The 15,341-nt window shown below is 35.0% G+C and overlaps 1 protein-coding gene across 1 annotated transcript in view; it reads left to right on the top strand.

Moving 5' to 3' along the window:
- The window catches only part of trpv4 (transient receptor potential cation channel, subfamily V, member 4), a 37,106-nt gene extending 22,210 nt beyond the window's left edge, over positions 1-14,896 (top strand). Inside the window, exons 8-16 of the mRNA XM_028825073.2 lie at positions 123-281; positions 3,886-3,978; positions 4,076-4,149; positions 4,249-4,414; positions 4,821-4,887; positions 5,665-5,963; positions 7,549-7,676; positions 8,212-8,333; positions 13,015-14,896. Coding sequence (XP_028680906.1) covers positions 123-281; positions 3,886-3,978; positions 4,076-4,149; positions 4,249-4,414; positions 4,821-4,887; positions 5,665-5,963; positions 7,549-7,676; positions 8,212-8,333; positions 13,015-13,178 — 1,272 coding nt within the window. The 3' untranslated portion in view covers positions 13,179-14,896. The remainder of the gene's footprint in view (positions 1-122; positions 282-3,885; positions 3,979-4,075; positions 4,150-4,248; positions 4,415-4,820; positions 4,888-5,664; positions 5,964-7,548; positions 7,677-8,211; positions 8,334-13,014) is intronic.
- Positions 14,897-15,341: the final 445 nt, after the last annotated feature.

The raw sequence follows: 15,341 nt of genomic DNA, 5'->3' as shown, positions 1-15,341 counted from the left end.
CAAATGTTTAAAATTAAACATTTGGCTGTGGCACAGTGGTCCACTTCTGCTTGGCTTTTTAAAAACTTGAACAGCTAGTGTCACTTGTTTTATTGTTATTACTGTTTTATTTCCATATACAGAATCGTCATGAGATGATGGCTGTGGAGCCCATCAATGAGCTTCTTCGAGATAAATGGAGGAAGTTTGGTGCTGTCAGCTTCTACCTGAGTGTAGTATCATACCTAGTAGCTATGATAATCTTCACTCTGGTAGCCTACTACCACCCTTCTGAAGGCACGGTAAGTGAAAGAAGATAGGAGAATGAAGTGAAAAATCCCCTGCCCCGTCCTAATGAATGCATCTTAGGCAGTTGCAAAGGAAAACAGTTTTCTAAGATTATGGATGGCTCATACAAATTTAAAATTTTATATTACATACTTTTCATATTGCAAAATTGACACTTCTGATCTGTACAGCAGTGTAAATGCCCCACATAATTTGTTAAAAAAAAAAATAATAATAATAATATTTATTGTAACCAGAAAGAGCATGGTGATAATACCTCTCACACCTGGATATATATTAATTATTAAGGCCAAAAGTATATAAAAAGGTATGAACGTTTTAACAATTCAACATATAAAGGAAGTTAAACAGAAAGAAAGAAAAAGTAGAAATAAGCAAACAAAACAAATTTCTAGAAATTCCTCTTGATGTAGGAATTAATTCTGGGCTAACTTTTTTTCATTGTTTTTTTTTTTTCACCCTATTACTAAGTGCCAGAGAATCACTCTTCATTCTAACCCTCTGTACTGCTCACTCTTAACACCATGGAGTCTTTCTCCTACATGTGAATATTTGCCTTAAACACTTTTCTGGACGCCTTCATGATATCTGCCATGAGGGAACTTTAAGTCCAGGTACTGTGATTATATCTAACCAAGTCTACTGCCACTTTCTCTGCATCCATCTTTTGCCCCTTTCTCACTGTAAGTAATATTAGGCAGGAATCCCTGTTACATCTGGAGCAGCCTCTTTTCTAGCATGCTGGGCAATATATGCTTTCTCTTAGGCCACAGAATTTCAAACAAGTATACCTAAACCATATTTTTGTTAACCATTCTTGCTCTTTTCTATTCCTATCTACAAAATGCCTCTCCTGCAATGATTTACATAATATAAAATACTATCTACCCATCACACCTTCATCCACAATTTTCATCACTTTTACAACCCAACTATCCTTTCATATTTTACGTTCATCCTTCCTCCTATGCACTGCTGTATCCACAATCAGTCCAATAAAACTGGATCACTATACCCATACACACCAAGTTATTCAACATTGAATATATGTGCAGCAGTAAATTATAGAGACGGGAGTGAAAAAACTCCAGATTCTGGTGCCCTGAGGCCATAGCTGAGCAAAATACTAGTCTGTCTAGTTTGACCAGATCTACCATTTACAATCTAATAATGAATGCAGTAATCTGTGCTGTATATATAGACATCTTTTCCCAAACGCATACAAAGCCATGGAGTATAGACCCCAGAACTCACTCAATCTTCTTTTAAATAATGCATTCAAACAGAGGCTTTATGCAGAATATACACAAGTGTAAATGAGATTAGATTAGCCTTTCCATTAACTATTGTACCTTGATAGTTTCTAATGTATTGTTATTTTATTGGTAAGAAAAAGTAAGCAATAAAAATAAAAAGTTATTAGGTGAATAAAGCCCTGTGCACTAAGAGCTATGACTGCAGTTAAAGTTTTTGTGAAATTCGTAAATAAATAGAAGCTTTAATTTATGAGTTTGGACACAAAGAGCCAAGGTGAGCTAGTGTATCAAGTGAAATGTTCCTTTAGCAGCATATTTGGATATCATTAGCAAGTAGGTTGAAATTAACAACTGCAGTGACTGATGAGCTCCACAACTGAGTTAGAGACCCTGGGCATACACAAATAGAATAAAAATAGCAGTCTATTGAAACTTTTAAAAAGAAGAAAAATAAAACAGCAATCCCCAAGGAATACTGAAAATTGCAGTGAGAAATTTAAAAAATATCTAAATAGGTAAGAAATAAAGTAACTAAAGAGTTGCACAGACAAAAAAAAATATCAACTTCCAGTACTAGTTCAGTAAAGTACTTTTAAAAAAATGTACTATGTACCATCCTGATGATGCCCTTGGCAAAACATTTGCTAGCTATACAGCACTACTAAAAGACATTTACTTAATCTTACAAAAATGGTTTGATATGGTTATGAGCTAAAAATAATTCTTAAGCTTGAAGCCAATGGCTTTCAAATATTTTGCTTTGAACCTGTTAGTGACCATGGACGTAATTCAGAGATGCAATGGATAGGATAAGGTTATCTTTTACGTCTCATGGGGCTGTATACTGGGATTGTTAATCGTTCTAATTTATATGGACATGATCAACAGTATGAATGGATTTGGGAATATGGTTTGACGCTGACAGAATGGATTTGCCACATCTCTGGACATAATGAATCCAAAAGAACTGGTGTAGGCATAAGAGTTCTGATGCTTATGAGAACCTCCAACCAGGAGTATACCAAGCACCGCGCGCAATGAAAAGACTCCAAGGCAGACACAGGAAATGCTGGAAGGATTATATCTCTTAACTGGGCTGGAAAACTCAACAATTTCAAAATGTGTTTTCTTGTGATTCTTGTGCCCTGGCATTTCCAGGTTTCCAATGTTGCCACTTCAACATTCATTAGGAAAGGACAAAGAAAGGGAAAGTACACTATACTAGATATTGATATAATGATTAAACCTGTGAAGTTTGCAGTAAATACCAAAGTTGGAGAGAAACAATGGCATACAATGGCAGTATCTAGATTCTTCTTTTTTGAGTCATAGCTCATTTAACATTTGATTTTAAAAAATACTTGCAGAGCTCAAGAGAAAACTACAAACAGCTCTCTGTAATGTACTGTACTTACACAGTATATTCCATGAGCTGGGACTATATTCAATCATTAGATATCGACAGAAAATACTCAAAACAAAGCCTTTTTTGTATTTCAGAAAAAAAATCCATATACTGTATATTTAGTTGACCTTTGATAATAATAATTTCAGGAATTTGTACATTTTATATTTTTGTGTATGGGAATTAATTCTGTGGTGAATTTGTTTTATAAATTATGCATCCTATACTAATACAGTATATGCTACACACACTAATTTTCTCCCATGAAACAGAAATGTCAAAAGTTGTTTTCATAAATAGGATGTGTATGTGAAGTTACAGTCTTTTAAATGAAAATAAAATAAACTTGTCAAATACATAATTGAATAGAAGGGGTTTTAATGTAAATGTCAACAGATTATGTAAAAACTGCATACAGACCTCCCACTATATGAGTATATACACTAGTACATTAGTTATGTCATATATATATATATATATATATATATATATATATATATATATATATATATATATATATATAATATATAATATATGGGCCTTATACAAAGCTGCTTGCACCTTTCTTGTGGTTATCAATATCCCCTTGTAAATCTGTGGAAAAAAAAGTTTGCTTTAGTATGCAGATATTATTTTAATGCTAAATAATTGCATTTGTATACAGGATGTATGTGCCATCTCTAGTTTACATAATATAGTGACATCAACAAATTTCCAATGTGTAATTCAAATAAATGTCTCTTTATATTTTGATAATATATTTTACTTGACAAATATGAAAGGCAAAGTTTATTAAACATAGTGGAACTTTTTCCATAATGAGTGAACCAAATAAAACCCCTAAGGTTAAAAATGTGATGTTCTGAAATACTGCTATGTGTAAATTTACATGGATTACTGCCATTAAAAGAAACTACTATGTGTCCCTCTCATTAGCCTCCATATGCGTACCAGACAACGTTGGACTACTTGCGTCTGACTGGAGAGATCATTACCCTGTTTAGTGGGATCTTCTTCTTTTTTTCTAATGTGAGACATGCATTTTTTGTTTCTCTTTTTCCATATGCCAGATTATCTTGTTGAGAAGTAGTTATATAAGTTTCCTATTTGTTTTATATTTCTGTAGATCAAAGACTTGTTCCAGAAGAAATGTCCAGGAGTGAATTCTTTATTTATTGATGGCTCATTTCAGCTTTTGTAGTAAGTACTCCAGTCCATTTTCTGTTTTTCCTATGTTTATCTTTGTGTAATGGGCCATCTGACTTTGACTTATAAATATTTTTTTTCTCTTAATTTTAGTTTTATTTACTCAATCCTGATCCTAGTGACAGCAGCATTATACTTGTCTGGAATCAAAGCCTATGTTTCTGTGATGGTGTTTGCTCTGGTGCTGGGCTGGGTAAATACGCTATACTTCACCAGAGGGCTTAAGCTCACAGGAACATACAGCATTATGATCCAAAAGGTAAAAAAAAAATAGTGTAAATGACAACAACAAATAAATAGTTACTTTAGTATTCCAATGGTATTATATCTTTATACCATCCTATTTTGGATTATTTTAGTAGTGTTGCATACTTTTTTTTTTTTTTTTTTTTGCATATGCACTTTTTCTTAAAATTGGTTACTGTTGTGTGTGTGTGTGTGTATATAATATGCATACGTACATATGAGAGCATCAAAGAAAAATTACCTGTCACTGTAATAGCATATTTATATACAGTATGTTTTTTTAACCTTATGAATACACCACGCCCTTTCTGCTGTGAATTAATTTTTTTTTTTTTTTTTAATTTTCTCTACTCTGTATAAAATACCACTATATCTAAGGCTATATCTAAAGATTACTTTGTTCTTCTGTTGTCTTCCAGATTCTGTTTAAGGACCTATTTCGCTTTCTGTTGGTTTACGTACTGTTCATGATTGGATTTGCTTCAGGTGAGAGGCAGGAATGATGAAAGATTCCAGCTCAGATGCCATTTTAGAGGTCCCGTTTTTAGGAATATGAGTGAACTTTTAATAAAATATATCTCAATATTTAAATTACAGTGTAGTTAGAATAGCTGGGTTTATGTCAATGCATACAAAGTCTAGAAGCTTCCTACTTAAAGTATTAAATTAATTAATCTACTTTTTTAAAAGCTGGAACTGTTGTGGATCACTATATAAAAAGAATTGTGTAATGGCATTCAATTATTTAAAAAAAAGACTGTCTCAAAATTTGGCACATTTGTGTGAAATCCTAAGGTGATAACTAAATTGTTCTTTTTTTTTTTTTAATCCTTTATTCGCCATATACAATGTCTTGTATTAGGAAGTTGTCATTTTTCGCATACCCCAACTTACTCTCTAGAGAGTTTTAGGGTCAGAGCGCAGGGTCACCTATTAGTACAGTGCCCCTGGAGCAATTGCAGATTAAGGGCCTTGCTCAATTGCCCAACAGAGTAGCATTCAATCTGCCACTGCTAGGGTTCGAACCAGCCACCTTCAAGTTACCAGCCCAAATCCTTTAGAAAGTACATAAATACAATATAATTGATGTAATTCTTTGGCTTAAAATTTATTTAAAATTAGAACAAACTTGGATACTGGAATAGACCATATTACGCACATGACAGAATATAGTTATGTACAGGTGTTATATGAAATCCTTTCATCATGTTGTGTTTTTCAGTACTGTTCATTTACTAAAAGGCTATTTTCATTCCATTTCAGCTCTTGTTTCACTTCTTAATGTATGTCCTAGTCCAGCCCCTGAATGTCCAGGTGGTCAATGTCCACCATGTCGAGACAACACCACCTTTAGCACTTTTTTACTGGACCTCTTCAAGCTCACAATTGGAATGGGTGATATGGATATGATCAGTAATTCCCAGTCCCCTGCTGTCTTCCTCATTTTGCTAATCTCCTACATAATCCTCACCTTTGTGCTGCTGCTCAACATGTTGATTGCCTTGATGGGAGAGACAGTGGGCCAGGTTTCCAAGGAAAGTAAACAAATATGGAAGCTGCAGGTGAGATGATATCAGAGATTTCTTATTCAAGGGAGGTCTGGGTGCCACTTGGAAACTGAAAGCTACAAATTGGAATGGGTGATCTTGATTATTCCATTTTAAAGAAAGTTGGGCTGTGAAGCAGAGACTTATTTGGGCAGTGGAGGCAGAAGAAAAGCCTGTAGGTTATCCAAAACCAACATAGACTAGTAATTTACATTCTGTAAGCCTGTATGTTACGTGTTGTCCTGTGCTTTGACCCATAACAGCTACAGAAGCAAGGCAACTTCCAAAAAAATACACAACATATGCTAGAGATTTAATAAAAAAATATAATTCTAACAGTATACATTACAAAGTTTATTAAATTAATAAAAGATACAGCCTGGTATTGAACAGTCATTAGTTTTTGGCGTTTCTATCTCAAAGCAACAAAAAGTTCAGAAGCTGCAGAACCCAGTAAGAGGGCACTCTTGATAATAATTAAAAGAAAAAAAGAATCATTTGCTAGAAGAAAAAGTAAAATAAATTTTACAGTTTAGTACAGAGGAAAGCAAGTGGGTGCCTTCAGACCAAAATACTAGTACAACACCCAGAGCATGGAATAAAGTAATAGGACCCTCTAGCAAGCTGTAATGACAAAAAGGATCAGATTTCTAGGAATAAGGAATGTTCTATGAGTGATCTGCAGCTGTGAAAACTGCTGTGAATACTCTGGGTGTTTAGACAATCATACATTCATAAACACATTATATCAGCGAATGTCTCTTCTATAGTAGAAAATGTATTTTACTGCAAACAGAAATGAAAGAGACAGGTTTATAAGAGGACTTGCTTAATGAAGAGTTCATAGCTGAGACTGGGCCCTTACTTGAAGTGTTAGTGGTTAGATAGAGATACAGGTATACGGGATATAAAGGAAGATTAGATTGAGGACAGATACTTTACTATTAGTTTTAAGAGTTAACTAGAGCATGCCTCAATAGATTTAAGAGCATACATCCCAAAATGCAGTAGACAAGAAGTGGGTTGTTAGTCTGATTCTAAATGCTAAAAACAAAGGAATCAAACATGAAAGACAGTAGATAAAGAGAACGATTCACAGTGAAGGTATAACCGAGCTAAACTGCCATTTGTGAGTAGTGATGAATTTATGAGAAACAGAACAAAATCTCGATATTGCATATGTATAATTGGGATAAGAAGTTTAGACATGCAAATAATTTGTAGTGCATCTAGACTATTTTATCCTTTATGTGGCGTTGAAAAGAGAGTTAAAAATATATATATTTATTAAAAATTGTTGTTATGCACAGATTATAATGTCTTGATTATAGTAATCTTGCATTTTGTAATTATGAGCAATTGACATTGAAGTATAAAATGATGCTTTTGTTACTTGCCTTGTGCTCAATGATGCTGGCTTAGGCACTAACTCTCTGTGATCTTGAATAAGCTGTCTAGAAAATAGATGGATGGATAGGTGCTTTCTACCACAATTGTTTTAACATTTCAGTGCTTTGTGTAGAAATCCCCAGAGATTGGATATTGTTCATGAATGTAAAAAATTCTATTTTTTTTTTTTTTTAAATGAATGATCTAATAGTGGGCAACAACTATCCTGGACATTGAACGTTCCTTCCCAGTGTGCATAAGAAAGGTCTTTCGCTCTGGAGAGATGGTCACAGTAGGCAAGAACAGTGATGGCAGCCCTGATCGCCGCTGGTGCTTTAGGTAAAGTACTATGCAAGTGATATTATATTTTGTGTAGTATGAGATGCTGTAGATGTGTTTTGTGGTCAAGGCTGGTGGGATTATACCAGTAGTTCTCAAGAATACTGCTGGTATACAATAGTTAGGGTCTTGATAGTTGTCCTATCATCTTCCCTTATTCATGGTTTTCAAAAATAAATTAGATGTGAAAGGTAAAATTGAAAATGAATATATTCTCTTCTGTTATGTTATAGTCTGTATAAAATCAGTGCAGAAGTGTTATTAGAAATGTACAGATTATATGTTATGGTCATTTTAACACTGTAGATACATGTTTGCAGATATCACTGCCATTCTTCGAAGTGACATGGATTTTACTTTAAAACCACCTGTTTGGATGTGAGCTCTAATGACAAACACGTTACACATTTGAAATTGTGTTAGAGAAATTCCTGGTAAAAAGCCTTAGTTCAATTCAAGAGCTATTAAGGCTGTGCAATTTAAACTGTTTTTTGCCATTTGCTTTGTAAGTAATGGTAACTGCTTCTTCTTCTAGGGTGGATGAAGTAAACTGGTCTCACTGGAACCAGAACTTAGGCATTATAAATGAAGACCCTGGAAAGAGTGAACCATACCAATATAATGGTATTTCACACACTGCAAGGGGACTCCGGAGGGGTGAGTAGAATGACTATCTGATGTTAGTCCCTAGGCCACATTATTTGCCTAAGGCAATGGAAATGAATGAAAAGGTTACTGGTTCTTACTGTGTGTTTTTTTTGTTTTCAATAAGGACGTAGTCTCACTTTGTAAGTCTGAACAAGTTACTTAACATGATTGCATTGCAGCTGTCTAAGTGGGAAATATAGACACATATTTATAAAGTATAAAATTGGTAATGGTCTGTTAGTGCAAGGCTAGCTTATTTTCTGTCTGTTATTTTTGGCAGTATTAATAATCAGTTCAATTTAGTTTATTTTTGTATAGTGCTCTTCACAGAGCACTGTGATAAGGTCTCATTTAAAATGCAGGGAGAACATACATATGCAGAAACTAATGCATGCAACACTTGCATAGAAATCACAGTGAAACATACTCAATTCCTATAAATAAAAATATGCAATGTTTGCACAACTGTCAATTTACAAATATTTAAAGCAAGTGATAAACAATAAAAGAACTAAGTTAGATTTTTTCCAGTTGAAGAAAAATTACAGTTGACATTTTTTCGATTTTACCTCAACATTTGATATTCATTTGACATTAAGTATTTGTTCTTCCTGATCACAAATTAGTCACACATAGTGCTTTATATAACACAATGTCTGGCAGATGTGCAATTTTTGTTTGCTTTTTTCTCACCAAACTGTTAAAACATTTTTTCAGAAAACTTAAGAGAAGAATGCTGACCATGTGAGAAACTCGCACCAATGCAGCAAACCACAACCAAATAAAATCTTTCCTTTCGGCCAGTGATAGACACAGAGAATTTGATGTGGAGCAATGTATAAGTCTATCAGTATTGGATATAAAGCAGGAACATACCTTAATGGTAGTAGATGAGCCAAGTTGTTACCTGATATTTCTCTAAAGAAAGTAAATTAAACCATGTTAATGTTGGTTTCTATTAATATGGGATATTAGCCTTTCCTCCTTACTATTGTTTTAGTCTGCAGCACTTGCTCAGTTTATGTGCTCCAGACTGCATATGAAAAAACTGCATTAAAATTTAACTTGTACAACTTATCAGTTTTCTTAATCTGCTTTATCCAATACAGCATTGAATAAAACAGTAGGAACAATAGGTGTAAGTTAGCAAGCAACCTTGAATGGGGTATTATTCCATTAGGGGGCCACTTAGGCACACTTCTAAATGGAACCTAGGATTTATTTAATTTATGAGCGGCTTACTTTCTTTTCACTTCCTTTTAATCATTACAAATGTATACATATATAAAGGCAATGGAGGAGAATTGTAGTGTCTTGCATGGCATTTCTGTCTGTTACTTGATTGACTTTATTTTGTACTAACGGTGGAGAAAATTCTAAGCTGGCGATATATATTGAACAACTGCAGTAGAATTTTTTTATTGTTGCTCTAATGTTGCTCTCTGTCAGGTTAATAGTACATATTAATCTATTGCAGAAAGAAACAGCATAAATACATATACAGTGCATCCGGAAAGTATTCATAGCGCATCACTTTTTCCACATTTTGTTATGTTACAGCCTTATTCCAAAATGGATTAAATTCATTTTATCCTCAGAATTCTGCACACAACACCCCATAATGACAACGTGAAAAAAGTTTACTTGAGGTTTTTGCAAATTTATTAAAAATGAAAAAACTGAGAAATCACATGTACATAAGTATTCACAGCCTTTGCTCAATACTTTGTCGATGCACCTTTGGCAGCAATTACAGCCTCAAGTCTTTTTGACTATGATGCCACAAGCTTGGCACACCTATCCTTGGCCAGTTTCGCCCATTCCTCTTTGCAGCACCTCTCAAGTTCCATCAGATTGGATGGGAGCGTCGGTGCACAGCCATTTTAAGATCTCTCCAGAGATGTTCAATCGGATTCAAGTCTGGGCTCTGGCTGGGTCACTCAAGAACACTCACAGAGTTGTCCTGAAGCCACTCCTTTGATATCTGGGCTGTGTGCTTAGGGTCGTTGTCCTGCTTAAAGATGAACCATCGCTCCAGTCTGAGGTCAAGAGCGCTCTGGAGCAGGTTTTCATCCACAATGTTTCTGTACATTGCTGCAGTCATCTTTCCCTTTATCCTGACTAGTCTCCCAGTCCCTGCCGCTGAAAAACATCCCCACAGTATGATGCTGCCACCACCGTGCTTCACTGTAGGGATGGTGCCAGGTTTCCTCCAAACGTGACGCCTGGCATTCACACCAAACAGTTCAATCTTTGTCTCATCAGACTAGAGAATTTTCTTTCTCATGGTCTGAGAGTCCTTCAGGTGCCTTTTGGCAAACTCCAGGCGGGCTGCCATGTGCCTTTTACTAAGGAGTGGATTCCGTCTGGCCACTCTACCATACAGGCCTGATTGGTGGATTGCTGCAGAGATGGTTATCCTTCTGGAAGGTTCTCTTCTTTCCACAGAGGACCTCTGGAGCTCTGACAGAGTGACCATCAGGTTCTTGGTCACCTCCCTGACTAAGGCCCTTCTCCCCCAATCGCTCAGTTTAGATGGCCGGCCAGCTCTAGGAAGAGTCCTAGTGGTTTCGAACTTCTTCCACTTACGGATGATGGAGGCCACTGTGCTCACTGGGACCTTTAAAGCAGCAGTAATTTTTCCGTAACCTTCCCCAGATTTGTGCCTCGAGACAATCCTGTCTCGGAGGTCTACAGACAATTCCTTTGACTTCATGCTTGGTTTGTGCTCTGACATGAACTGTCAACTGTGGGACCTCATATAGACAGGTGTGTGCCTTTCCAAATCATGTCCAACCAACTGAATTTACCACAGGTGGACTCCAATTAAGCTGCAGAAACATCTCAAGGATGATCAGGGGAAACAGGATGCACCTGATCTCAATTTCGAGCTTCATGGCAAAGGCTGTGAATACTTACTGTATGTACATGTGCTTTCTCAATTTTTTTATTTTTAATAAATTTGCAAAAATCTCAAGTAAACTTTTTTCACATTGTCATTATGGGGTGTTGTGTGTAGAATTCTGAGGAAAAAAATGAATTTAATCCATTTTGGAATAAGGCTGTAACATAACAAAATGTGGAAAAAGTGATGCGCTGTGAATACTTTCTGGATGCACTGTAGCTGTCTACTTGTAAATGACCAAATGTATAGGCTTCCCTTTTATTTCAAAGGTGATTTTGCAAGAGCTTTCCTGCAGTGAATTTTCTTGTTTGGCCCAAGTCACTTATCATCTTTCTCAATTAAGATCCACCACAATACTTCTTTTCACTGAACTCTGCTCATGCGTATCCTTCTATGTTTACAGTATTTAGTTCCGTTGCACCTTTTATTATACATTTTACTGGTATTCTGCTTTTCTTCAGATTTCCTTTAAGTAATCCCAACCCACTTTATATATAACTTGCAGACAATGTTTGAACATTGTTTTAAAATATTGTATACAGCATCTTGTGCACATAATCCCCTAAAACAGTTTAACTTTTAATATTATTTAGTTTTTATTGACCAAGATAGTAATCATAATAATCCTAGAGCCCTACCATGTAAAAACACCATAACTTCACAGCTGCTCAACTGGTCTAATTATGTAGATTTCTTGTCTTTTCGCTTACTTTGATCAAGTGGCTACATTGTGGTACCCCATAATATGCAGCAGTCACAAGTTTTAAGCCAAATGCTGATTTAATATTGTGGTACCTACAGTATAGAACAAACAGTCACAGATGTCCATCAGTCCTCACATTTAAATTGAATTTATTGAACTGACACTGCATTCAACACTTTTTACTTCATAAACATTCTGTAACCTGAGTATATGAGTATATTTTAAATAACCTTCATTAATAAATGTACAGTATAGTAACATATTTATTTTTTACCATTAGCTTTAGTGCTTTCTTTGGTCTGAAAAAAAATGACACCCTGTAGTAAAATGGTTGACCTGAGTGTGTGAAATTGCAGTGGAATGTATAGTTGTTTAAGAATTGCTTTGCATTTTCATAACAATACCTAATGTACAGTACCAGCGACAGGGTCAGAAAGGTGTTTCTCAGCTGTTAAAGAATAATAAACACTGAATCACCAATTAGGTCTTGAGTTGGTACCATTTCGACTAGCAACATTATCAACAAATTGAGACTAACTCAGTATCAATAACAAGGTGACTGAGAAATTCACTTCTCTTAAAACCTGGATTGTGAGGACTACTGGCTAAAATGTTTGCGTTGTTAATTTGCTATTCCATTTCTTACTTATTTTTGACTTTGATCAGGTCACTTAAACTGATAGTCCTAACTATTTAAAAATGAAAGCATCTTCATCCTTATATTATCTAACCCATTTATCTAAGTCAATGTCACAGGAATAATCAAAATATCTAATAAATATACAAAATCATACTGTAGGTGTACTTTAAAGGCCCTTGGCAGAGATATCTAATATAGAAAGGTCTTATTAAAAAATAAATAAATAAATAAGGGCTGCTGGGGGAGGGGGTAATAATGCTTTCTCAGATTATCCATTCTGTGCTTAATTTAACATTTTGACTATTTTTTAAATAAATATGTCATACTTTTACATTCAACCCTTTATGAAAATAAGTAGAGGGACCTTTGGTCTCTACTTACTCACCTGTGGTCACCTTTGAAATTGCACACTAATGCCTGTTTTCTCTTACTCTCTGTTAAGATCGCTGGTCCACTGTGGTGCCACGTGTTGTAGAGCTCAACAAGAATTCCAAATCAGAGGAGACAGCTATACCAATGGATCAATTTGAGCCACTGAACCCCAATAATCTCAGAAGTTCCATCAAACCTCAGAACTGGAAAAGGCTTGAAGAAAACAAGATCTAGATATTTCAGTTGGGCTGTAACGCAGGTTTGCGAATTTTCACAAATGCACCATGTTTTTCTCTTCTCCCTAATTTTCTTAGCTATATATTTTTTTTTACTTCTTACAGCTAATTTTTAAAAACATTTTAAACATTTTATATTGAGAAAAAACTTGTATTGATCAGGTTTTTCTCCTGATTGGTTTACAGTTTTGCATAATTTTAGTAGGTTTGGTTGCAAAGTTGACCCATTTCATAACTTTCTGAAGTAATCAACAGGTGGAAGGTAGTCTTACTGTGGAGAACAACTTTTTGAGCAGTAACCGATGAAAAGATGCAGACTATTTTTTATAATTTTTGGAGGACTAAGTGAAATGAAAAGCTGCTAAAACTTGACCATTTTGAAGGGGATGGCCACCCTTTACTACTTTGAAGACAAGAGTTGTATAAAACCAGCTTGAAAGAGTTCTTCTTTATAGACAATGCTTTGACACAAACATTTTTTATGAATTGTTTTGGACTTCCTGAAAATGCAGTTGCTGCATAAAGCCTGACTTTTTCATACTGATATGCTATGGGGAAAACAACATTTTATCAGGTTTATAAAAAGGCTGGGTGGATAAGAAAGCCAGTCACTCAGAGTGTATGCCAAAAAGGGGATAGAGATGAACATCTGATTATGTGAGTTGGAGTCCTGAAACAGGTAAAAACATTTAAGATTTACAGAAGCTGACCTGAGACCTGCTTTCAGTTGTACCACAGATGAGTGAGGTTAGATGCTCATGGTCAGCAGTGAGCCAATCATGTATCCGAAGCCATAGAATATGCCAGTGCTTGACCGATTCCTTTTAATATAGTTTGTGTATTGATGCCAATTGAATAGCACCCTCAAAATCTACCAAACAATTTCATATTCCTGTGAAGGTAAAAAGAGGTGTATATTACTCCACAAGAAATATGAAGCTTAGTAATTTTAAAATGAACCTCCATTCAAGTAAATCTTTTTTAGAAAACAAAGCAATTTTTTTATTTATCATCACAGGACAATTAACCACATTATCACAAAAACACAATTATTACAATAAATCTCTGAATTAAATGTTGAAATCAACATGTTATCCTTGCATTGCTAAGTGAAACTGTGAATCTATATATTTTTCTAACTAAAATAAAATGTACACTGTGACTTGTAACATTTGGAGGAAAACAACATTTAATATTCTTACCTTCATTTAGGAAAACCATTTAAAATCCTCTACAAATAAAAGGCATCCCTTCTGTATGTAAGAACAGAATTCCAGATGCTCACCAACATTCAAATGGGCCCTCTAAATTGTATTCCTCTATGAGGCAGAATATTTGGAAAGAACTTGCAATGGGTCAGAAGAGGAGTTGTGAAAATGTAATTTTGGCTTGTAAGCTCAAGTGCCAAATATGAGGTACCAAATACAGTATCCTGCTCCAAACTGGATTATTATTAACTGGATTGCTACGTTCTATATTATTTTACAAAAAAATTGAAGTTGCTGCATTTATAATAAGTTTGTAAGGTCTTACTGTAGAAATGGAGTATCACTGAGTCAAACATGCCCTATGAATTGATTATGGTAAGGTGAGATAGGGAGTGAAAGTTGGAAGAAGCTGGACATAGGATAATGGATTACACTTCTTTTTTAATGCAATAATGGTGTAGTAAGATTGAAATTAAATGGGTGATTAAGACAGAATGTTCTTGCGGTACTCACTGTGAAATAGACTATTTTCAATAAAGACTCATCAATTGTTAGTTCTGTAGTATAATGTTGTACTCACAGTTTTACTCACACTCCTTAAATTCTGAGGTTTGGGACTTTTCTTCTTGCTTTAACATAACACAAGAATTTCCAGAGTATCTGATGAAAGGGCTTGGTATTGTGAGTTTTCGGAGCTTGTACTACATACAGTGTTCAGAATTCTCTGAAACTGAATTTAAAGTGTACTTTTAACTGGTTGGCATTTATAATGGGTATATCCCAAAAGTATTTCAGATATGTGGGGTTTACAGGACATAAAAATAATTTGAATTTTGGAATGTGTGGTGGGTTTTGAAATGACCATGTCTGATGAATTTTGCAAATTACCAGACTGTAAAGTAAAAAATAAATCTTACTTGCTGCTCTGCATCCACTAGGGGGCAATGACACTC

The sequence above is a fragment of the Erpetoichthys calabaricus genome, chromosome 18 (genome assembly GCF_900747795.2).
Source record: "Erpetoichthys calabaricus chromosome 18, fErpCal1.3, whole genome shotgun sequence".
Taxonomy (NCBI): Eukaryota; Metazoa; Chordata; class Cladistia; order Polypteriformes; family Polypteridae; genus Erpetoichthys; species Erpetoichthys calabaricus.
The sequence above is the reverse complement of the archived record's forward strand: the minus strand, read 5'-3'. Positions and strand labels throughout refer to the sequence as shown.